Here is a 20,487-nt window from a genome sequence, read left to right on the forward strand (position 1 = left end):
AAATGCCTTCCCAGGCACATAAACACATTTTTAAATCTATTTAAAAAAAATTAAAATGATCTATCAGCCGCATTTTTAAATCTATACATCGCCACAGTAAAATCCCAAACAAGCTCCTTCTCAACTCGGCTGCGCTGTCTGTAGAGTATTTCACTGTCTTGTTCCCATTTAGAGACGGCTTTTGGCTGCCTGCCCACTCGCACGGAGGCTGCGCTGGCCCAGAGGCAGGACACAGACCATCCGGACCAAGGTCAAGCTGTGCCAGCCAGCCTGTCCCTCTCAGGAAGCAGTCCTCACATCTTGAAAAGAAAGCTGGGATGAATCACAACAGTTAAAGTCAAAACCTTCCAGAAAAAAAACAAACCAAAACACACAAAACCCAGCATTCTTTGCAGTTACCCATCCTTGAAACTGTGTTATGGGCTTGTTTCTGAAAGCAACTACTTATTAATTACGCTTTATTCTGAAACCTATGTACCTTTTAAGAAATTTTTCTTTTATTGAAAAAAACCCCAAATGTTAAAAGACAAATTTTGGCTTGCACACCACAGGCAACATTTTTTTCACTGACTTACAAAGGTTGCCCTTGCAAGGGGGGGGAAAAAAAAAAAGAAGCAAACCAGAAAATTTTCCACCTGCTCTCCTGAAAGGTAAGAACCAGCATTTACTCACCCAGTCCACTATAAGGATTTTGCTAACGTTGAGCCTTTGCTGGAGCAGCTTGGCTGCGATTGCCACAGAGTTAAAATAGCAGAAACCCCTGGAAGTGATGAGAGCAGGGAGACAAGAAGAAAAGGAGAGGTGTTAAACTATAGGTTTCCTTGGTCCCGATGCATCTATCATCTAGATATTACACAGTAGGAAGACATTTCTTCTGCTTTCACTCTTCTTTCTCCCCTGGAAAATGCACATGTGTTAAATTAGAGACACAAAATAGCCATGCAGCAGCAGGTGTCTGATCATCTCTCTGGAAACGGGGAACATTTCACACTTGCCCAGACCAGCTGCCATGAGATGCTGCTCAGTGCCAGCTGCCCACGGGACCTCCAGTGCTGCGTGCCAGGGAAGGGGACAGGAGCAGACATGGAGAGGACACGGCAAGGAGGAAAGAAAGGGAAACGATGCAGAGCCGGAGAACTACAGTGTCTCTGCTGCGAGGGCACGGACGGGCTCAGAGAGGCCTCAAAATGCTGGGTTGAGGGGAAGTCAACAGCAAGCACTCGTCTCCCACCAAAGAGTGCTGAAGCACCCAAGACATGGAACTTCATCATGCGTTAAGCCAGATACACAAAAGCCAACATGATTTATGCACGGGACCCTGATTTGAAAACAGTCCGATGGCAAAACCCCTGCTACATTAAACACATGCAAGATGCCTGACTTCAGCTTTCGCTTTGCGAAGCCTTCCCCACTCTGACACTCTCCTAATTTAGTGTTGTGACCCCAGGACACAGTTATGTTTGCTGTTGCTACTACCCTTGCTTTCCTCACACTGGACAAGCCATCAACATTTAATTTAAAACAATTCACAGGACTAAAGCCAATAAAAGCATCAGTGCTTTTTCAAAGCATGACTGTAATGCTGGTTCTTGCTAAAAAATACCCGCCTGAAACCACTAAGCAGGATCTTGCCTTCCTCCAGAGAATTACTGGGAGCTTTGAATACAATGCTGTCTTACATATCAATAAGCAAGAAATTGTGTAATAACAACCTAACAAACTACCTTTCTGGTTTCCAGCTGTTGAAGACACAACAGATGAGCACTGAAGCAGGCTAAAAAAGCACATACACATACTTACATGGGTGTGCTCTCTTCTGCATGGTGACCCGGAGGCCGAACAACAGCAAATCCATTCTACACACAAAAAACAAGAAAAGGAAGAAGTGAGACAGAAAAGAGCGTTTATCGCACAAAGACAGATGCAGAGGTTGCAGCCAGAAGTATTAATTCTGCTTTGGAACTACGTAGATGTTCTCTATGGTTTTCTCACGAGACCATAGCAGTGGACAACGCTCTCCCTCATTTTGAAGGGGGGAAAAAAGTCCACATGAATTTTATGGAAACTGGTTGGTACAGCATTTCCTTCCATTCAGGGGGAAAAAAAATATTCTGCATGAGGTCACTGAAACAGCAAATGGGCTGGCCCAGCTGAAGGCAACAGCAAGATCCTCAGATAACACTGGAACAGTGATTTCACTTGCTGCTCTGGTTTCTTTCTCCCTTTTAATCGGTGCGTAAGAACATTCACCAGGAGCCTGTTGCTCGCTTGCTGATATCCTCAAAGATTTTTATGACTAAAGCCAGATGGTGCCATTAAAATGAAGCTAACTGGACCTCCTGCATAACACAGCCCCGAGCCGAGTCCTGTACAGAGCCTGTATCAAAGCCAAGCGTTATTTTCATACCAACCTTCAGTTCTCCTGTGGCTACTTTGAAAACGAGCTCAATGACACAGCCCACGGCTAGGCGAGCGGCACCGGACGAGTGAACTTCATTCCAAATTGTGTCACTGTCAACCTAATGGAGACACACAGCAACCACGTTTAGGAGTTAACGAGGACAACCAGGAAACAGACCCACATTTTATAAAGAAGTTATTCATATATATTAAATGCATTAAATGCATATTTATGCATTAAATTTAAATGCATTAATTTTAAATGCGTTAAATTGCAGAACTGATCTTGGCAGTTGATCTTGGGCTGGGACCTCACCGATGACTGTAACATCACCACTACCAAGTGTCCATCCCGCCAAACGACCCTCAAGAGATGACCATTTGCAACAGCTCTGCAATGCTGAAGGGCCAGTGCCACAACAGAGAAGCAAATTCAGCATCTTGAGCACTGTAAATTTGCATGTGTCTCCTACCAATACTCCAACCAACACCACCGTATCAGAATTTCTCTTTAATTGTCAGAGGAAACTGATCCCGGAAGAAAAAAGGTTTACAAAAATCATTCAATGACTCCATAAAATAATAAAAACACAATAAAGAAGGATGTTTAAAAGATGCCTGCCCAGGACTGCCATGGTAAGGTGACGCTGACAGCATCTTCCCTGGGGAACCATAAGATCAACCCTCGCTCATCAAAGCTAACAGCAGACATCTACCTGCTTGCTACAGACTCTTATTTCAATGCTAAATCTTTGACAGGACCACCATCCTCTTTACTTTCCCCCTGAAAATGTGCAAATAGGCCAAAGGCAAGGCATTCTGTAGACATCCTCATGTCGTTATTATATGAGATCAAGTCCTAATTTAAACAAAAAGTGAGAAGTGTTGGCTTTTACCACATTCATCCCAACAACCATATGAAGACAAGATTAGCTTGCAGACACACGATGAAATGCCTCTTCATTTTTTTTACTGCCATTCAGTCAGCGACTCTGTGGAGAGCAGAGGGGGAAGGACAACTCCCGGGGGGCTTTTTCCAGGCTGAAGCTCTGGATCTCCTCTGCTGCACCCCCGTCCGTCTTGCACACAGCGATGAAAGCAAAGTTTATTTGCTTCTTGCCAGTCACAGCCTTTGAAAAAGCCAGACTGCGGGGACTGTTTGCAGCCCAGAAAGCCAACCGCATCCTGGGCTGCATCACAGGAAGCATGGCCAGCAGGTCGAGGGAGGTGATTCTGCCCCTCTGCTCTGCTCTGGTGAGACCCCACCTGGAGTACTGCCTCCAGCTCTGGAGTCCTCAGCACAGGAAGGACATGGACCTGTTGGAACGGGTCCAGAGGAGGGCCACGAAGATGATAAGAGGGCTGGAGCACCTCTCCTATGAAGACAGGCTGAGAGAGTTGGGGTTGTTCAGCCTGGAGAAGAGAAGGCTCCGGGGAGATCTTATAGCCCCCTTCCAGTACCTAAAAGGGGCCTATTGGAGAGATGGGGAGGGACTCTTTATGAGGGAATGGAGAGATAGGACGAGGGGTAATGGTTTCAAACTGTAAGAGGGGAGATTTAGATCAGATATTAGGAAGAAATTCTTTACTGTGAGGGTGGTGAGAACCTGACCCAGGTTGCCCAGAGAAGCTGTGGCTGCCCCATCCCTGGAGGTGTTCAAGGCCAGGCTGGATGGGGCTTTGAGAAACCTGGTCTGGTGGGAGGTGTCCCTGCCCAGGGCAGGGGGTTGGAACTGGATGATCTTTAAGGTCCCTTCCAACCCAAACCATTCTGTGATTCTATGACTGTCCCATGTCAGGACAGCCTGGCTGCCTGGGAACATCATAGGATAAATGTAACATTTCTCCATGTGAAGGATCACCAGCTATTTTTCACATTTTACTCTGCGTTGAGTGCATTTATACCAACAATGGCAAAGGAGAAGGAAAGAAAGAGATTACTTGTTTTGTCTGGCAATCAGCCTGCTCACTGAGCTGCGGCGAGATGCAAGTCACCCCACGTGAGATTGATCCACCTCTTTCATGGCTGTGCTAAAGCCAATGGAAATTGTCCCAGGCCTGTTATCACAGACGCCTTCTGGCAGCATCTGCCTTGAGGATACTTTTGAAGTCACAGTAAACCAAGACAGAATTCAGAGAATACCAAAAAGCCATCTCTGTGTGGTAATGCTGCCAATATGTGCACTGTCTCAGACTCTGGGGGAAGCCACCCCATCAGTGGAAAAGCTCTACAGTGACTATGTGTGGTACAAGAGCTCCCCGGGCCCCCATAAATTTGGGGGGTCCCAAATAGGAACAGAAGCGCCATGCATCTGAGCTATGCACAACACCTCCATGAGTCCTGGGTCAGTACTGCACATATGCAGGAGACGGGACTGATCTGACCACATCCCTCCAAAAGCCTTTAGCAAGATGGGAAGAAGACCAAGCTGCTTCTCCTCCCCACCGACTAGCGCGCTAGTGTTCTGCAAGGGTCTATCTTTGGGCCTCTTATCAGCATGCCTGTAAAAGTGTTATGGGATGGTCAACCTGCTTTGCAATCATGATGACACTTGCTACTTTCTCTCGGAGGATCCAGCAGTCTTCATCCTCAGATCCTCTCCCCCAGAGTATCTATTAGTGGGAGACACTCATGGTTTAAACAACAAAGAACATCTACTTGCCTTTTGCTAAGAGCTGACCTCCTCACGCCCTTGGCCTCACTTAGCTCAAGTGAGATACAGCTGCACCATGCAGTCTGGACTGAGCATATCTAACCCATCTTTCTTGGTCTTGAAAGAAAATGCTGCAGGATACCAGCAGCTAAGAGCTTCCCCCTCTGCCCTGTCACAGCCTGCCACACCAGGCCCCTTCCACGATACAGAATTGCAGAGGGCCATCTTCATTCACCATGTAGCATTAGAGGAATGAAAATACAAAACCCCCAAAATTCACATATCCTAAGCATGGCTTTACCTAAGGGACCAACAGACCCTCGGGTCTCCTCAGACGTCTGGTCATGCCAGACTCAAAAGTCCCCAATGCCTGAGCCAAAGACCGCCAAGTTCAGGCCCTTTGATGCCTGCAGAAACTGGGCTTGTGTGGGTAGCATTTCAAGAAGAACAAAGAGGGCAAGACAGGGTGGTTTTAAAGAGTTATTATTTCTGCAGCAAGAAATTAAGTGCTTAGAAAAAAGCATTCCACCTGCGATTTAGAAGCCAGTTTCAAGGACTCTGCCATGACCCCACACTCAGCTCCCCAGCAGGAGGACTGGACGCAGAGATGTCTGCTGCCACTCACAAGCTCTCCACTGCTCCATCCCACGTGCAAACATCTCCAAGATAAGGATTTAACACCCAGCCACCCTCCCCGTAACGGATGTCTGGAGACCACTGGGCCCTACTCCAAGGCAGCACTTCATCATCTGTGTGACTGGAGTGTTTGAACGGTCCCACTGAAGCCATCAGTGCTCTGCAGCAGGGGTGTGGACTCTGCCATGGTGGAAAATGTTATTAATGTGGCCCTGAGCTGGACTGCTCTCTGTCTCTGAAGCTGCTGCTGCTTCATGCACGGGCTGCTGTTGACCTCTCCATCATTCCTGAATTCTGAAGTTCATTACAGGGGAGACGCTATTTGGCTTTCCCTGCCTATGAGCTCTTTGATGTAGCTGCCATCACAGGAGTTGTTGCTGGGACAGCACATCAAGCCTTACCATCTGGAAGGACTTTACGGAGAGAGGAAGCATATTTCTTGCCTTTTGTTGATCCAACAGCGTATATTTCTCTTTTTTCTCCCGAGCTGGAGGATACAACTGCGTCAGAGATACTGAGTCTTCCACATCTGCCACTGTTGGATGAGGAGCAGTTGTCCTGGTCAGCACACTCATCTTCCTGAGAATAATATTAATGTCTTGCTCATTCTAATAAAGCAGCTGCTATTTGTCCTAGGTAAGCCTGTAGGAGAGGGCTCCTTTAGAGGTGGGGAGAGGGAAGTCAGCACCTGGGACCTGCTGCAGGCTCTTAACCTCCGCAGCATGTACCATTATTAGAAAACGATGAGGGAATGCAGAAGAGGACGGGTCAAACAGCTTGACACAGGCTTTCTTCTCTGAGGAATGTCTAAGATGTTTCAGGGTAAAACCCAAAAAAGTTTTTCCTTCCTTATAAACTTGAAGTCTTTATTAATAAACACGATGAGGTTCCTACTCACACCATATACTCTACTATAGACTAATGTGCAGCTATTTCAAAGTGAAAGAGCGTCTTATAAAAGGTGACATTATTCTAATCTTTTCTTTAGCTGAAGAGCTACGCAGATAAGAAATTAGGCACAGGGACAGGTAGAGACAAGTTGTACCGCAGCTCCAGACTCTGCAAAGCGGAGGGTAGCAAAGGAATTCTGCTCTTCCCTCGTCACTGCTCATCATCAGGCTTAGGTGACAGTGGCACACATCGTCTGTGCTGCCAGCGAGTTGTCTTTACCTAACCACGTCTCCTACTGCTCTAAATCACTGATTAAATAACTCTGCTCACATTTTGTTCTTATGAGACTTGCTAATTAGTTTCTTCTCATTTCCATTCCACAGAAGTCCTTTCGTCGTCTCTGCTGTGCGATAATGTAACTTTGCTTGCACAGGTAAAGATTTTTGTACACTCTAAAAATAGAATGACATACTCTGGAAGAGATCAAAAACATTAAAAACACTTTTTAAAGACCTAGATCTTCAGCTATTTTTAGAGTGTGCACAGAAAAAGAAAATCCTACACACAAAACAAAGTTATTAGCTATCATTAGATCAAGTCTCCAAGTGTTTTGAAGAATTTGCATGCAAGTATGCTGGAACTATTTTGCAGATTTTCAAAGCACAACCTCCTTTCTCCAAAATCTTCTTCTAATTATCCTGGATTAGGTAATGCTCTGGTGCATGTAAGTTATACGCTAAGAATAGAGCGTGTGCTGCAGAGAAGCGAAGGTAATGTCCGAAGTAAAAATACTGCACACTGCACTTGCAGATGCTGCTGAAGATGAGCAGAAATAACTTAGTGTTGTTTAAATCAGAGCTCACATCTGTTGATGTAAGTACTTCTGTGCTTTCTTCCCTTTGCTGCTACAACCAGACGTCTGCAGCTGGGAGAAGGTTTGTTAGCGTCAGCTATGGCGATGTGAAGGCTTCTTCATATAATGCAAACCAACGAGGGGAAAAAAAAATAACCAAAAAGAGTTTCCAAGCACCAGGGAATGAAATTACCTTTTTTCTCATTGATTTCAAGACACGGTGACTTCGTTTTTAATTTAAAGAGAGAGGTTGAAAGGTGTTATGTGATGAAGCGATTTGCTCTACACCTTTTCCTGCTCCTTCACTCTTTGTCTGGCTTGCTGGTAAGAACAACTCATGGTTGCCCAAGCTCCGACTTCATACTTCTTGGCACTTAACAGCTCTTTGTGGACTTCTCCCTCATAAATTGCTCTACCTCGCCTTTCAGGCCCATCTATTCTTTTAATCAACATAACATCCCCTACGGAAGAGTATTGCCCTGTTTAACTGTTTGCAGAAAAAGAATTTGGTTTCAAGCTTTCCAGACATAATTTTATCTGACATCATCAGCTCCTGAATTATAAGGAACAGCAATCATTCAGCTTTCACCTGCTCCAGGCCAGCCCCACTTCTGCCCACAGGCATTATTTTGCATCCAATGCTGAATTTAACATGCTATATTACTATTACATTACTATTTAATTTCTCATTATCGTGACACCATCCATATTTCCTTGCAGGCAGCTTTTGCTTTGATGACTCCAAATACATTTAATACCATCAGCAAAGGACACTCGATTATGACCCACATGCTGCACTGTAACATTTCAGTGAATACACAGATTTCTGGCAGATTGTAATTCTATCCACTATTTCCTAATCTTCTAACCACTAGTAAAACCAAAAGAGGATTGGTCCTACCTTATCCTACTCATTTTTGCAAACTTTTTTTCTTCCCTTTTTTCTTTATGGCATTATGTTTACCCTGTGGAAAGCATTTGGCAGACCAGTAGCAAGCTCTCCGGGGAAAATCTTCCAGCTGGAAAGCTGTCTAACCTTGTGGTGAGCTGAACGCAAAGAGCCATGAAGCATCCCCTAGACTGCACTTATCATTAAGTGACAAAGTCAGCGAAAACAAAACCTCTGCTGAAATAAATCTCCTCTTCTTCAAACCAGGGCTACAAACCATCGGTGGTCAAGACGATGTCTTAGAGGTGTTCTGATCACCATGTGTACCTGATGTTCCTTCACCATCAGGAAAATAATCACTGGAGCCCACACAAACTTCTTACAGACCAGGGCTGCCTCTCCACAACCTTCTCAATTTGTACGAAAAGGATAAAACAAAGACTGATTACTGTTCAGCAATGAGTAATGTTCTGCCAACCTGGCAGTGCCGAACAAGGGAGAGTCTAAATAAAACTCCATCACTCAAAAAAGCTCTATGGCCACCTTGCAGTCTGAACACGGGCTGCCAAGCAACAGCAGAAAAACACCTCTTAAGGTCTCTTGCTGGAACAATTTGAAATAATTTCATTACACCATAACAAGCACTCAATCTCCCAGCAGCATTCACACGGCGAAACTTCTCAGATTTACACTACAGCTCCTCTTGCACGAAAATTCCTCAGAACTGATGATTTACCTTAGGCTCTGGCTTTTTTAAAATCTTTTTTTCTGATTTCCTCAGGAAAAAAGAAATAACATTATATGCATCTCAAATATGTCTCGTCACCCTCTTTGACACAGAAAATAACTTGGTTTTTGTCTGCTACTGAAAGGGATGCTCTGTGGCCCCAGCTGAGATCCCACTATAGGGCTTCTTCCAACAATTTCCCATAGCAAATCAAATCAAGAGCAACTTGTCTCACAGAACTGGCACGCTAACAATGACGACAGTTTTACCCTTTATTTCTTCAATAAACATACCGTGCTGTTAAGCCGGCTTTCTTGACAAATCTCCCACTTTGAAAGACAGTAGAAAGTGGAGTTGAAAGGACCATGTGAGATCACCATACGTCATCTCCTACCCCAAAAGAGATGGCCTACGCTTAAACCCATTCACAGCACCTACAAGCGCAAAGCACTTAATATGCTATAACCAATCTGTACTGTGGCCTCATTTTCCCTACAAATATATGGCTGGGGTGTATATACTCATTAGAAATGCATCCCAAAAGCAGTGAAGACTGTTTTCCTATGTCAGCCAGAACTACAGCAGAACTACACAAATAGCTGGCACCGTATTCCAAGGTAACTGGGAAAGGAAAAGCAAGCAAAACGAGAAATTCATTTTTATGAAAAATCTGACTGTCTTGTAGTTGGTTACTAATAAATCACTGGCTTTAAAAAGGTTTTCCTCAAAAACATGAAAATATCTGTTGGGATTGCTAAAACACTGTACAAAAGTTAGCAAATCTTTTATTGAATATTTAAGCGTCTGTGGAGACAACCGACCAGCAAGTTAACTGCAAACGCTATCTTCATTACGAGTGTAGCGATAATACCAGCACTGTGGCATTTCCTGCCTTGATTTAGGATTTAATGCAAGACTTCTGGGACCACGCGAGGCTCAGACACTGTCTCTACTTGTTACCATTCAGTCTTCATTTGCAAATGATAATTTTCGCTTTGAATGGCATGCCTGACTGCAGGGCAGAGTAAATCCAAACCTTTTAAACTCTAGCCAAAAATTTGCCATGAATTAGGAGACTGCAGCATATTTACAATACAAAATAAAATATCTCTACGAGTGCTCAGCAGTGGCGGTATGAATAAACGCCGATTATTCTTTTTTTTTTTTTTTGACGGATAATTTTCAAAGCAGCGATTTTGCAAAGACTCAGGAAGAAAACAATTTTGTTTCATTTCCATAACAGAATCCAGACCTCTAAATTCAACCTCACGAGCTACAATTATGCATAAGAACTACCACTGTGAATTTTCAAGCACAATGCCTTTTATTGTCTCTTCTCATTCTTTTCCCCTCCTGTTCTCCAAGATTTTCTGTCCTGTCACCCTCCGCAGAAACTTTAGAGCAGAAAGTCTGACTTGAAAGGAAAACTTTCAAGTTTTCAGGCTTCAAACGAAAACAACGCAAAGCTTCAAAACAAGGTATTTGAATCGTATTTGGGTTTTTTTTCAGCCTTATGGCAACAAACAACAACCAAAAAAGCCTTTTTATTATATGGAATCTTGACAGACGAAAACTAATGTTCAGCTTTTCCATGACGGATGGAGGGTGTTTTAGTCACCTCCTTCAGAATTCACGTGTGATTGTCCTGGAGCTCAAGAAACGAAAGATGCCAAATACTTAAGACTGCAATTCTCTTGTGCTGTGTAACCTGTGAGACATTTCATTTGAGGACAGTAATGTAGCCCAGACACAAACACAGCAACTTACTATTTACAGGAACTTCTCAAATATTGTCCTTCAATATCACTATTTTATTAATATGTTTTCCACCTGCACTAGGAGACAGGCAGCTCTGAAGTACAAATACTGAAGATGAAACACCTAGGCAGCACAGGCAGCATGAAAAGCACATCTTGCTTTCTACGTAGAAAGCATTTTTGGATTCAAGGGTTGCTTTCAAATGTAGTAACCTCTAAGCCATTAAACATCACTGCCTGGGAAATAAGGTTTCTCCTCCTAAAAGCCAGAGACGAAACATGCCTATGAATGTCACACACACTTCGTCTCTCCAGAATAGTTTAAAAATCTTCACGCTGCTTTTGAAGAAAGGCACGTGAGGCTGTCGCTGCAACCCCGCACCCCAGGCAGACCCTGTTTATGGGTAACATCTGGTTGCAATTACCCACTTGATGGAATGCAAAGCAAGAATTTTTGTTACCAATGGGACTGGGAGAACAAACAGGACATTATTTACACATTAAAGAGCATACTCACCCCAACACCACCGCAAGGAAGCCTGACAAACATCGAAGTTAAAGAACCTGTAGGAAAAAAAAACCCAACATACCCTGTAAGTCAAAAAGCCAAAGTTCACCAGATTTTAGTCCAATTTTATGGCAACGCTGTAATCTTTCCAAACACAGTAACAGACCAGGGTTTTCTTGCAATTTTCAGAAAACACACAGCCAACCCTGTTACATTACAACACATATACACACTATCCACCCACTTGGGCTTGTTCAAAAGCCTTTCCAATATAAAAGCCTTCTATAAATCACTTATTTTTACGCAAGGTTTGTGTGCTGTCCTACGTTTCAAGCAGTAAAGCTGATTAAAAATGACTGAGACGCTACCAACAACTACTTAACATGTTGAGAAGTGCTGGCTATACTGCAACACCCTTGAAGTCCTACGGACATGAGATAGGGGAGCGCTCAGGTAATAGGAGCCAAGACGGACACACCAGTGAAACACCCCAAAGGAATTAAGGGATGTTTCTCTAAGAAGGTGACATGGCTGAGTCCAGCTGAAGCGCCTCTCACCAATGCAACGAGCATGGGCAAGAAACAAGTTGGAAATCACCGTGCTGCTAGAAAGCTACGACCTGGTTGCCATTACTGAAACCTGGTGGAATGAGTCCCATGACTGGAGCACGGCTATTGATGGCTACAGGCTGTTCAGAAGGGAAAGGCATGGACGGATGGGAAGCATTGCTCTCTACATCAAGACAAGGATAGAGTGTGAAGAGCTGTCTCTGAAGAATAGCCATGAGCAGGTTGAAAGCCTATGGATAAGAATTAGAGACCGAGGCAATAAAGGGAACCTTGTGGTTGGTGTCTACCACAGGGTGCCTGATCAACAGGAGCCTATTGATGAAGCCTTCTTACTCCAGCTACAGGAGGCACTGCGCTCGTAGGCTCTCATCCTGCTGGGGGACTTCAACCACCCCGACATGTGCTGGAAAAGCAGCATGGTGAGCTGTAGATAATCCGGGAGACTCCAGGAGTGCATGGAAGATAACTTCTTAAGCCAGGTAATAAGACAGCCCCAGCAGAGGGGATGTGATACTGGACCTGATGGTCACCAACACAAGTGAGCTAATCGGTGACACCAAGATTGGAGGCAGCCTGGACTGCTGTGATCATGCACTGCTGGAGTTCGCAGTCCTGAGGGATATGGTTCATGGGAAGAGTAAAGTCAGGACCCTGAATTTTAGGAAAGCAAAATTTCAGCTCTTCAAGGAGTTGAGTCAATAGGACTCCCTGGGAAACTGCCCTGAGGGACAATGGAGCAGAACAGAGCCGGCAGATCTTTAAGGATGCTCTCCATAGAGCGCAAATGCTCTTGATCCCCAGGTGTAAGAAATCCGGAAAGGAAGGCAAAAGACCGGCATGGCTGTGTTGAGACCTGCTGGTCAAACTAAAGGGCAAGAAAGAGATGCACAGGCAGTGGAAGCAGGGACAGGTATCCTGGGAAGAGTACAGGGACACTGCCCAGTTGTGTAGGGATGGGGTCACGAAGGCCAAGGCATGACTGGAGCTGAACTTGCCAAGGGACACAAAGACTAATAATAAGAGCTTCTACAGGTATGTCAGCCAGAAAAGGCAGGTCAAAGAAAGCGTACTCCCCCGGTGAGCAAGACTGACAAACTAGTTACACTGGACAAGGAGAAGGCTGAGGTACTTTTTTGCCTCAGTCTTCACTGGCAACCTCTCTCTCCCCACACTCTTGAGCAAATGGACCACAAGGGAGGGACTTGGGGAGAAAAGTCCCTCCCACTGTACAAGAAGATCAGGTTTGTCACCACCAGAGGAACCTGAGCGTACAGAAGTCTATGGGACCTAATGAGATGTATCATCGAGTCCCAAGCGAATTGGCTGAGGTAGTTCACAAGCCACTCTCCATGATATGTGAAAAGTCATGGCAATCAGGTGCAGTCCCCGGTGACTGGAAAAAGGGAAACATTGCACACATTTTTAAAAAGGGTAGAAAGGAGGACTCTGTGAACTACTGACCTGTCACCCTCACCTCTGTGCTTGGGAAGATCATGGAACAGATCCTTCTAGAAGCTATGCTAAGGCACATGGAGGACAGCGAGGTTATTCGAGACAGCCACCATGGCTTCACCAAGGGCAAGTCCTGCCTGACTAACGTAGTAGCCTTCTAAGATGGAGTGACTACATCACTGGACAAGGGAAGAGCTATAAGAGCTATGGACGTTGTCTATCTGGACTTCTGTAAGGCCTTTGACACAGTCCCCCACAACATCCTTCTCTCTAAATTGGACAGATATGGATTCAATGGGTAGACTGTTCACTGGATGAGGAATTGGTTGGTTCATTGCATCCAGAGGTTACTGGTCAACGGCTCAATGTCCAGATGGAGATCAGTGACAAGCGGTGTCTCTCAGGGGTCCGTATTGAGACCAGTACTGTTCAATATCTTCATCACTGACACAGACAGAGGGATCAAGTGCACCCTCAACAAGTTTGTGGATGACACCAAGCTGAGTGGTGTGGCTGACACTCCTGAGGGATCCAGAGGGACCTTAACAGGCTTGAGAAGTGGGCCCGTGACAACCTCATGAAGTTCAACAAGGCCAAGGTCCTGAAAGTGGATTGGGGCAACCCGTGGTATCAATACGGGCTGAGGGATGAAGGGATTGAGAGCAGCCCCAAGAAGAAGGACTTGGGCGTGTTGGTGGATGAGAAACTCAACGTGAGTTGGCATGTGCGCTTGCAGCCCAGAAAGCCAAACGCATCCTAGGTTGCGTCAAAAGAAGCGTGGCCAGCAGGTCGAGGGAGGTGATTCTAACCCTCTACTCCACTCTTGTGGGACCCCCTCTGGAGTACTGCATCCAGCTTTGGAGTCCTCAGCACAGGAAAGACACGGACCTGTTGGAGTGGGTCCAGAGGAGATCTACAAAAATGATCCAAGGGATGGAGCACCTCCCCAACAAGGACAGGCTGAGAGAGTTGGGGTTGTTCAGCCTGGAGAAAAGACAGCTCCAGGGAGACCTTATAGCTGCCTTCCAGTACTTGAAGGGGATCTACAGGAAAGATAGGGACAAACTGTTTAGCAGGGCCTCTTGCAATAGGACAAGGGGTAACAGCTTTAAACTAAAAGAGAGAAGATTCAGACTAGATATAAGGATGAAATTTTTTACAATGAAGGTGGTGAAACAGTGGTCCAGGTTGCCCAGAGAGGTGGTAGATGTGCCATCCCTGGAAACATTCAAGGTCAGGCTGGACTGGGCTCTGAGCAACCTGATCTAGTTGAAGATGTCCCTGCTCATTGCAGGGGGGTTGGACTAGATGACCTTTAAAGGTCCCTTCCCACTCAAACTATTCTATGATTCTATGTCTTCGTAAATGAAAATTTTAATCCCTTTCAACTGAAGAAGGATAGTAAATCATAAAAGCACTCTAATTATCAGTCATCTGCACAGTTACTAGAAGACTTTGGAGCGCATGAGCTTCATAAAAGAGGAAGACAAAACCCAGAATACACCAGAATATGCGTTTTGACTGAAAGAGCAAACCCAACATTAAGAATTTGAGAAAAATGGAGAAAACCATCTGCAGGGCTAATTTTGCATCTGTAGGAATTGTAACATCACTTTCTGGGCTTGCATATGAGCCCACTGTCCTCCACTCAAAATTCTGCAAATTTATAAACCTTATACTGGAACAAGAATGCACTGTCTTACATCCATCACCAACCTACATGCACAATTGTACATGTGATTGTGCACCACAGGCAAATAGGTAAAAGCAAATATGTGCATGCAGACACTGTAAGAGACCTAGAGTACACTGCCTGAGATTCATTTGCTTGAGACTTATTTAAAGTTAACAAAAGCTAACAGTGAAATAAACTGGATTGAGGGTTGGTTTTTTTTTTCTCCATCAAACCAGGTTTTTGTTTTGGTTATGTCTATACTGAAAGAATAAATTCCCTTAAATGCTAACTACCAGCTTTGCAGAGCATGAATTAGCCATGACGGCAGACAGACGTTACTGAGGGCCATGCTGGTGTCAAACACACTGCAGACACATACGTTACCTCTGTGACTGAAAGCGGAGTTAATGCATCTGCATTATTAATCTGAGATTCACTCTTTGATTAGATCCACATGAAAGTTCTTAGATCATCCTGCCTTGGACCTCCTGTCACATCTTTCACTGCTAATCCACCCATTATTTTGATATTTATCTTCTTGACAACAATTTATGGTCGCTCTCCACAAATTAAAAGCAGCCTTATTTGCCTAAGGTGAAACTTGTTCAACAGTTTCCAAAGCTTTACACTGTCAAATGATAGAGGGATTTGTATTTTTCATCCTCAGACTTTTAAGGGTTTTAGCAACACTTCCAGGGGTAGAGTTGTGCAACCTGCCTTGAAGGTCACCACCTTCAAACCCTCCTGATAAAAAAACAGCAACACAGATCTTTGTGATGCTCAGGGTCCTCTGGGGAAGGTAACTTAAAGCTCAGTGGTGGCAATTCTGAAAAACCTGAACTATTTACCCCCTTCCCGCTTTCTCCTAAAGAACTGCCAAATGAAGGGACATCCTCCTTATCGTTTGCAGAAGCTTAAAAAGAAATATCTCATGTTTTCATCCCCCCGCTTTAGGAGTTCTTCTTTTTAGGCTGAGGTTTCTCATGCTTTTTCTTCCTCATAGACATATCAAAGGCAATGGGTTTCCACACCCCATCGCAGGCATACACGTGTCAAGACACTCAGGTCTAACAAGCTCACATTTTTGTACCTGAGCCTCACATGGAGCTTTGGCCTCAGACTTCAAACCTGCCATACATTTACCCTCAGACATAGTTAAAAGAACCCCACAAAGTTATTTTGTAAATTTAAAATCCCTTTAAACTCTCAACTGGAGAGGACGGCTGAAGAAGGGGCCGCTTACAGGCTTGTTCATCTCTATACACAAATGCGCATTTTGAGGTTTTTCAGGGAGGTTTTCCCAACCCATCAGCAGGTGTTACCCTTGCTCAGGTCCCATACTGCAGAAGCCATCAAGTTAAGAAACTGGTTTTAGGGCCAGCATCACCCTTCCTGCTCTGCTCCCAAAGGAGAACTTCTCCCTGGGTGCTATGGAGAGATGCCGGTCAGGTTCACACCTCTTATCATTTTGGCTCCCCACGCTGTCCCTCCAGACACCTGGCTGTCAAGCCGTCTATCTATTTTCTCCTGCCTAGTGGGATGACTGACAGCCATGCTGAGTGGTGACGCTCTTTGCTCTTACTCTAAGCTTCGTGCTGAGCATGAGAGTCAGTGCCAGCTGCTGCCCACGCACAGCTCCATGTGCAACGGGAGGGCAACCGGGCAGCAGAAAGAGGCAGTTCGCTGCTGCCTGGGCAAAGATGGTCATGTGAACTGACAGCAAGTCCCTCTGCTGGCAGCTCAAGGCTAAAATGGTGCCAACTGGGCTTAGGAAACAACACCTAAGCTCAGCTAAGAGCTACTGGAAAGTCCTTCCTACAGGACATCCTGGGGACCTGACCTCCTGCCTATGGCTGCAGCTCTTTGACAACCCGGCCTTCTTTGCAAAATTACACCCAAAGAGGCAACATTTTGTACTGGAATACCTTCAGGTATTAGAATTATTTCTCTTCACTATAGGAACAAACTTGATCTCTACAGACATTTTAAAATGAGTGATTGGGGGACACACAGCAAAACTCCAGAAGTACTAACAGGCAGAGCAAGAGTGTCTCCTCCCTCAGGTTTTCTAAACAAACCATCAGGAATAGTTTAGCAAATCCTGGGTATCCCCAAATCTGATACTAACCAAATAAACTGTATCTCCAAATGTTTCGGTGGAACTATTTATACAGATTGTGCCAAGAGTCAAAAGGGGAGCGGAAAAGTATTTCAAGAGCATCTGACATTTGAACGAGCAGAAAACACCCGGTGTTCTCACCAGCCACCCTTGCCATGTATCTTGCATAGGGTACAGGTGACCCACTGCCCGCTCAGCCCCCCCGTGCAGGTGAGGAGGACCACTGGCAGGGGCAGGGTGCCAACCCTGCCTGCTCCAGCCTGGTAAAGCCAGCGGGTCAGATGCTGGAGGGCTGCCCAGATCCCGCTGCAGCAGAGGGTCAGGACACACATCCTCACACACCTTCAGTGCTACGGTTCAAGAATTTGCAGAGAAATCAGACAGTGTGAAGGTGGCGCAACTGCAAATGAAGAGCCTTCTCAGATCTACTGGGGAAGATTTACATGCTGTTCCTTTGGACTGGTGGATACGCCTTCCGCAAGGCGAGAGTTTTACACTACCAGTGACACGACATCATAAATTCTTTAAACTTTCCATACTAATTGTGCTATCATTCAGCCAAAGATGTCTACTTTTCATTTGCTCTGGGTTTTAAAGAGGTCGTAAGTTAGCTATAAATACAGTGCCAATTGCATGTTCAAACAACTGGCTAATAGCTTTCCTCTTTGGGGATCTAATGTACATACTGAACACGTTGCAAAATCTTTCCAGCTCTTTTGCTGCGACTACAACATCATGCAGGCCATCAAGTTAATCCTCTTTTTATATCATCCAAAGTCAAGCTAAACCCAAAATAAACTTTCTCAACTTCAAGGTTTCAGAACTGTCTTTGTGCTGATTCCCACGAGAGAAGTTCCCAAACTGTCCCTCCAGCCTTATCACTTACTGCCGCAAAGAGGTACAAGGTAACGGGAGATGACGATGTCTCCACGGAAGTAAGGTGCTAAAATTGATGTGGTTTGGTTGCCATGGGGGAGGTTGGTTATCTGCACAACCACCCCCTAGACTTCTTGCAGGGAAAACGTCTATATTTTATGGCAGATGCAGTCCTGTTTCGGGAAGATTCAGCCTCCAGTGAAAGGAATAAATAATCTTACTCCACGTTAAACAAATATAAGACTATCTAAGAGGCCTCTGCATCTTTCTTGCAGATTATCCATACAAAACTGACAGCTACTTGTTCACGTCTGTGCAGCTGCTCATTGCTTCAGATCCAAGTCCTTAGTAGGGTGTTCCAGTTCCCACCTAACAATGGATAATAAGGGTGGTCAGACACTGGCACAGGTTGCCCAGAGAGGTGGTGGAGGCCCCATCCCTGAAGACATTCAAGGTCAGGCTTGATGAGGCTCTGAGCAACCTGATCTCGTTGAAGATGTCCCTGCTTATTGCAGGGGGGTTGGACTAGATGACCTTTAAAGGTCCCTTCCAACCCAACACATTCTATGATTCTATGATAAAATAAAACCTCTGAATTACCTTTCCTCCTCAGGGAAACCTCATTTTAGGTTTTGAAGACATCAAAGAAAGGAAGTTTTAGCTACCGAGGGTTTAGGGATCTACCTGAAGAAAGGAGATGTATCTTGTACCACTCTCAAGCAGACACTGAATGGAGATGGGAAGAATCCTCTTGGGAACCGCCCAGAGCTGAGGACAGAGGGAGCCCCATGTCCTGCCTTTCATATTGCTACCACGAAGTGACTGCCAGAGTCAGGGCTGAGGACAGTAGCGGGAGTGCTGGAGGTCAGGAAGGGGACCCCCTGCCCCCCCCCCAAGGAATGATACCTAGGAGTTTCTTGCTGTCCAGTTTCTGTCTGTTCAGAGGGTTTGTGCCGTACAGCAGCGTATGGGCTTCTGAGTGAACTGTCTGTAGCTCTTCTAGAGTTGCTTTTCTTCCACGAATGCACTGAAAGAGGAAAGAAAAGGGGTGATGAAATCACAGATTAACTGCTTAACTCTCATTTAAGAACTTTTTTTCCTTTGCAAATCGTAACGACAGTGAGCAAAAAGCTAAAATGGGTTCTTATGTGGAAAAACTGTAAGACAGATTTTGGTTTAATCCTTTATTCAAAATACTAGCTTGACAAATAAATCTAAAGATGACTTTATATATGTTTGGTTTTTTTTTTTTTAAATACTTACCACAGAGCATTTGCTAAATTAAACAGGTATTGCTCAACTACTGAATATTCAGGATTTCAGTTATAAGTCATTAGAAAGTGATTCTTTGGTGAAAATATGTCCCTCCAAGCTACCCTCTGACATCCCCACCACGATTATTAAGCCAACCTAAAAATTTCCAAACTGAACCATCAAGCAATTAAGGGTCAGTTACAAACTTTCTGCTCTAAAACTCATCTTGGAAATCCCACAAGATTCTATCTGTTGGAAATTGTTTTCTCGTACGATGATGCAGGTTCAGCTGGAAGTACTGTAGCAAATGTGCTCACGCCTGCTTTTGTGGCCAGCTGAAACCCAGAAAGGCAGACGCACACCAAAGCCAAAACCCTGGCTTCGCTGAAGATCATGGCAAAGCTTTTACTGATGTCAGCAGGACCCAACCTCACGTTTGACAAATTGGGGATCTTTTCCCATTTTTTGTCATAGGGGTCCAGCATACCTTGGGGCTTATCTTGTGTTGCCATCACCCGTTTGTGATGGAAAATACGATTGTAAGAACAAAGTGCTACTTGGAGATGCTAAATCTTGGGCACACAAGAATCATGCCATGGCCTCTTCCACGGGAGCAAGCACTCCCCAGCAGGCAGACGGCACCGGGGGGACACCAGGTATACCAGAGAAGGCAACCAATTCCCAGCAGTGGAAAAAAAACCTCACCTTTTTAACTGGCAGCTTGTGACTGCCTCCGAAATGTTGGCAGGGGAAATACGTAGCGAGTCAAGAAAGCGCTGAGGTTGGGGGTAAGTCCAGAGGTGGTCATGAGAGGGGAACGACTTATTTAGAAATAAGGATTGCTTTGCTTCAGAACCATGCGAGTACTGTCCTTCCCTCCAAAGCAAACAAAAAAAACCCCAAAAAAACCAAAAAAGACGCAACAAAAAAAGAGAAGTATCTCATATGGCTTAGAATCACTTCACGATTTTTTGTCATGATTTGGACTAAAATACTTTCAAAGGAGTTGTCATTTTGGGGGGTTGTTCCCTACAGAAGGAACAACAGGAATGTTCCTCTCTGCAATACCAATACTAAAATACAAATAGTTAACAGCAAAATACTGGAAAGTTCTGAAAATCTCTTGTAGAGGTCCCAGGGTCACCCAAGACGCGAGCCTCAGCAGTGAGCATCCTGCTGCACAGCCCACACGGGATCGCATGCACCTCCTGCACAGCCTTCACCCTG

General features: G+C 45.0%; 1 protein-coding gene across 15 annotated transcripts in view; it reads right to left on the reverse strand.

Moving 5' to 3' along the window:
• HDAC4 (histone deacetylase 4) overlaps nucleotides 1–20,487 on the reverse strand; it is a 261,962-nt gene that overhangs the window by 22,595 nt on the left and 218,880 nt on the right. For all 15 annotated transcript variants that reach the window (XM_063342474.1, XM_063342475.1, XM_063342476.1 and 12 more), the window contains 5 exons: nucleotides 18,913–19,033; nucleotides 11,325–11,371; nucleotides 2,412–2,519; nucleotides 1,801–1,856; nucleotides 673–760 (listed from right to left, as the gene is read on the reverse strand). In XM_063342474.1, the coding sequence (XP_063198544.1) occupies nucleotides 673–760; nucleotides 1,801–1,856; nucleotides 2,412–2,519; nucleotides 11,325–11,371; nucleotides 18,913–19,033 (420 nt within the window). The remainder of the gene's footprint in view (nucleotides 1–672; nucleotides 761–1,800; nucleotides 1,857–2,411; nucleotides 2,520–11,324; nucleotides 11,372–18,912; nucleotides 19,034–20,487) is intronic.

This window comes from Chroicocephalus ridibundus, chromosome 7 (genome assembly GCF_963924245.1).
Source record: "Chroicocephalus ridibundus chromosome 7, bChrRid1.1, whole genome shotgun sequence".
NCBI classification, from domain to species: domain Eukaryota; kingdom Metazoa; phylum Chordata; class Aves; order Charadriiformes; family Laridae; genus Chroicocephalus; species Chroicocephalus ridibundus.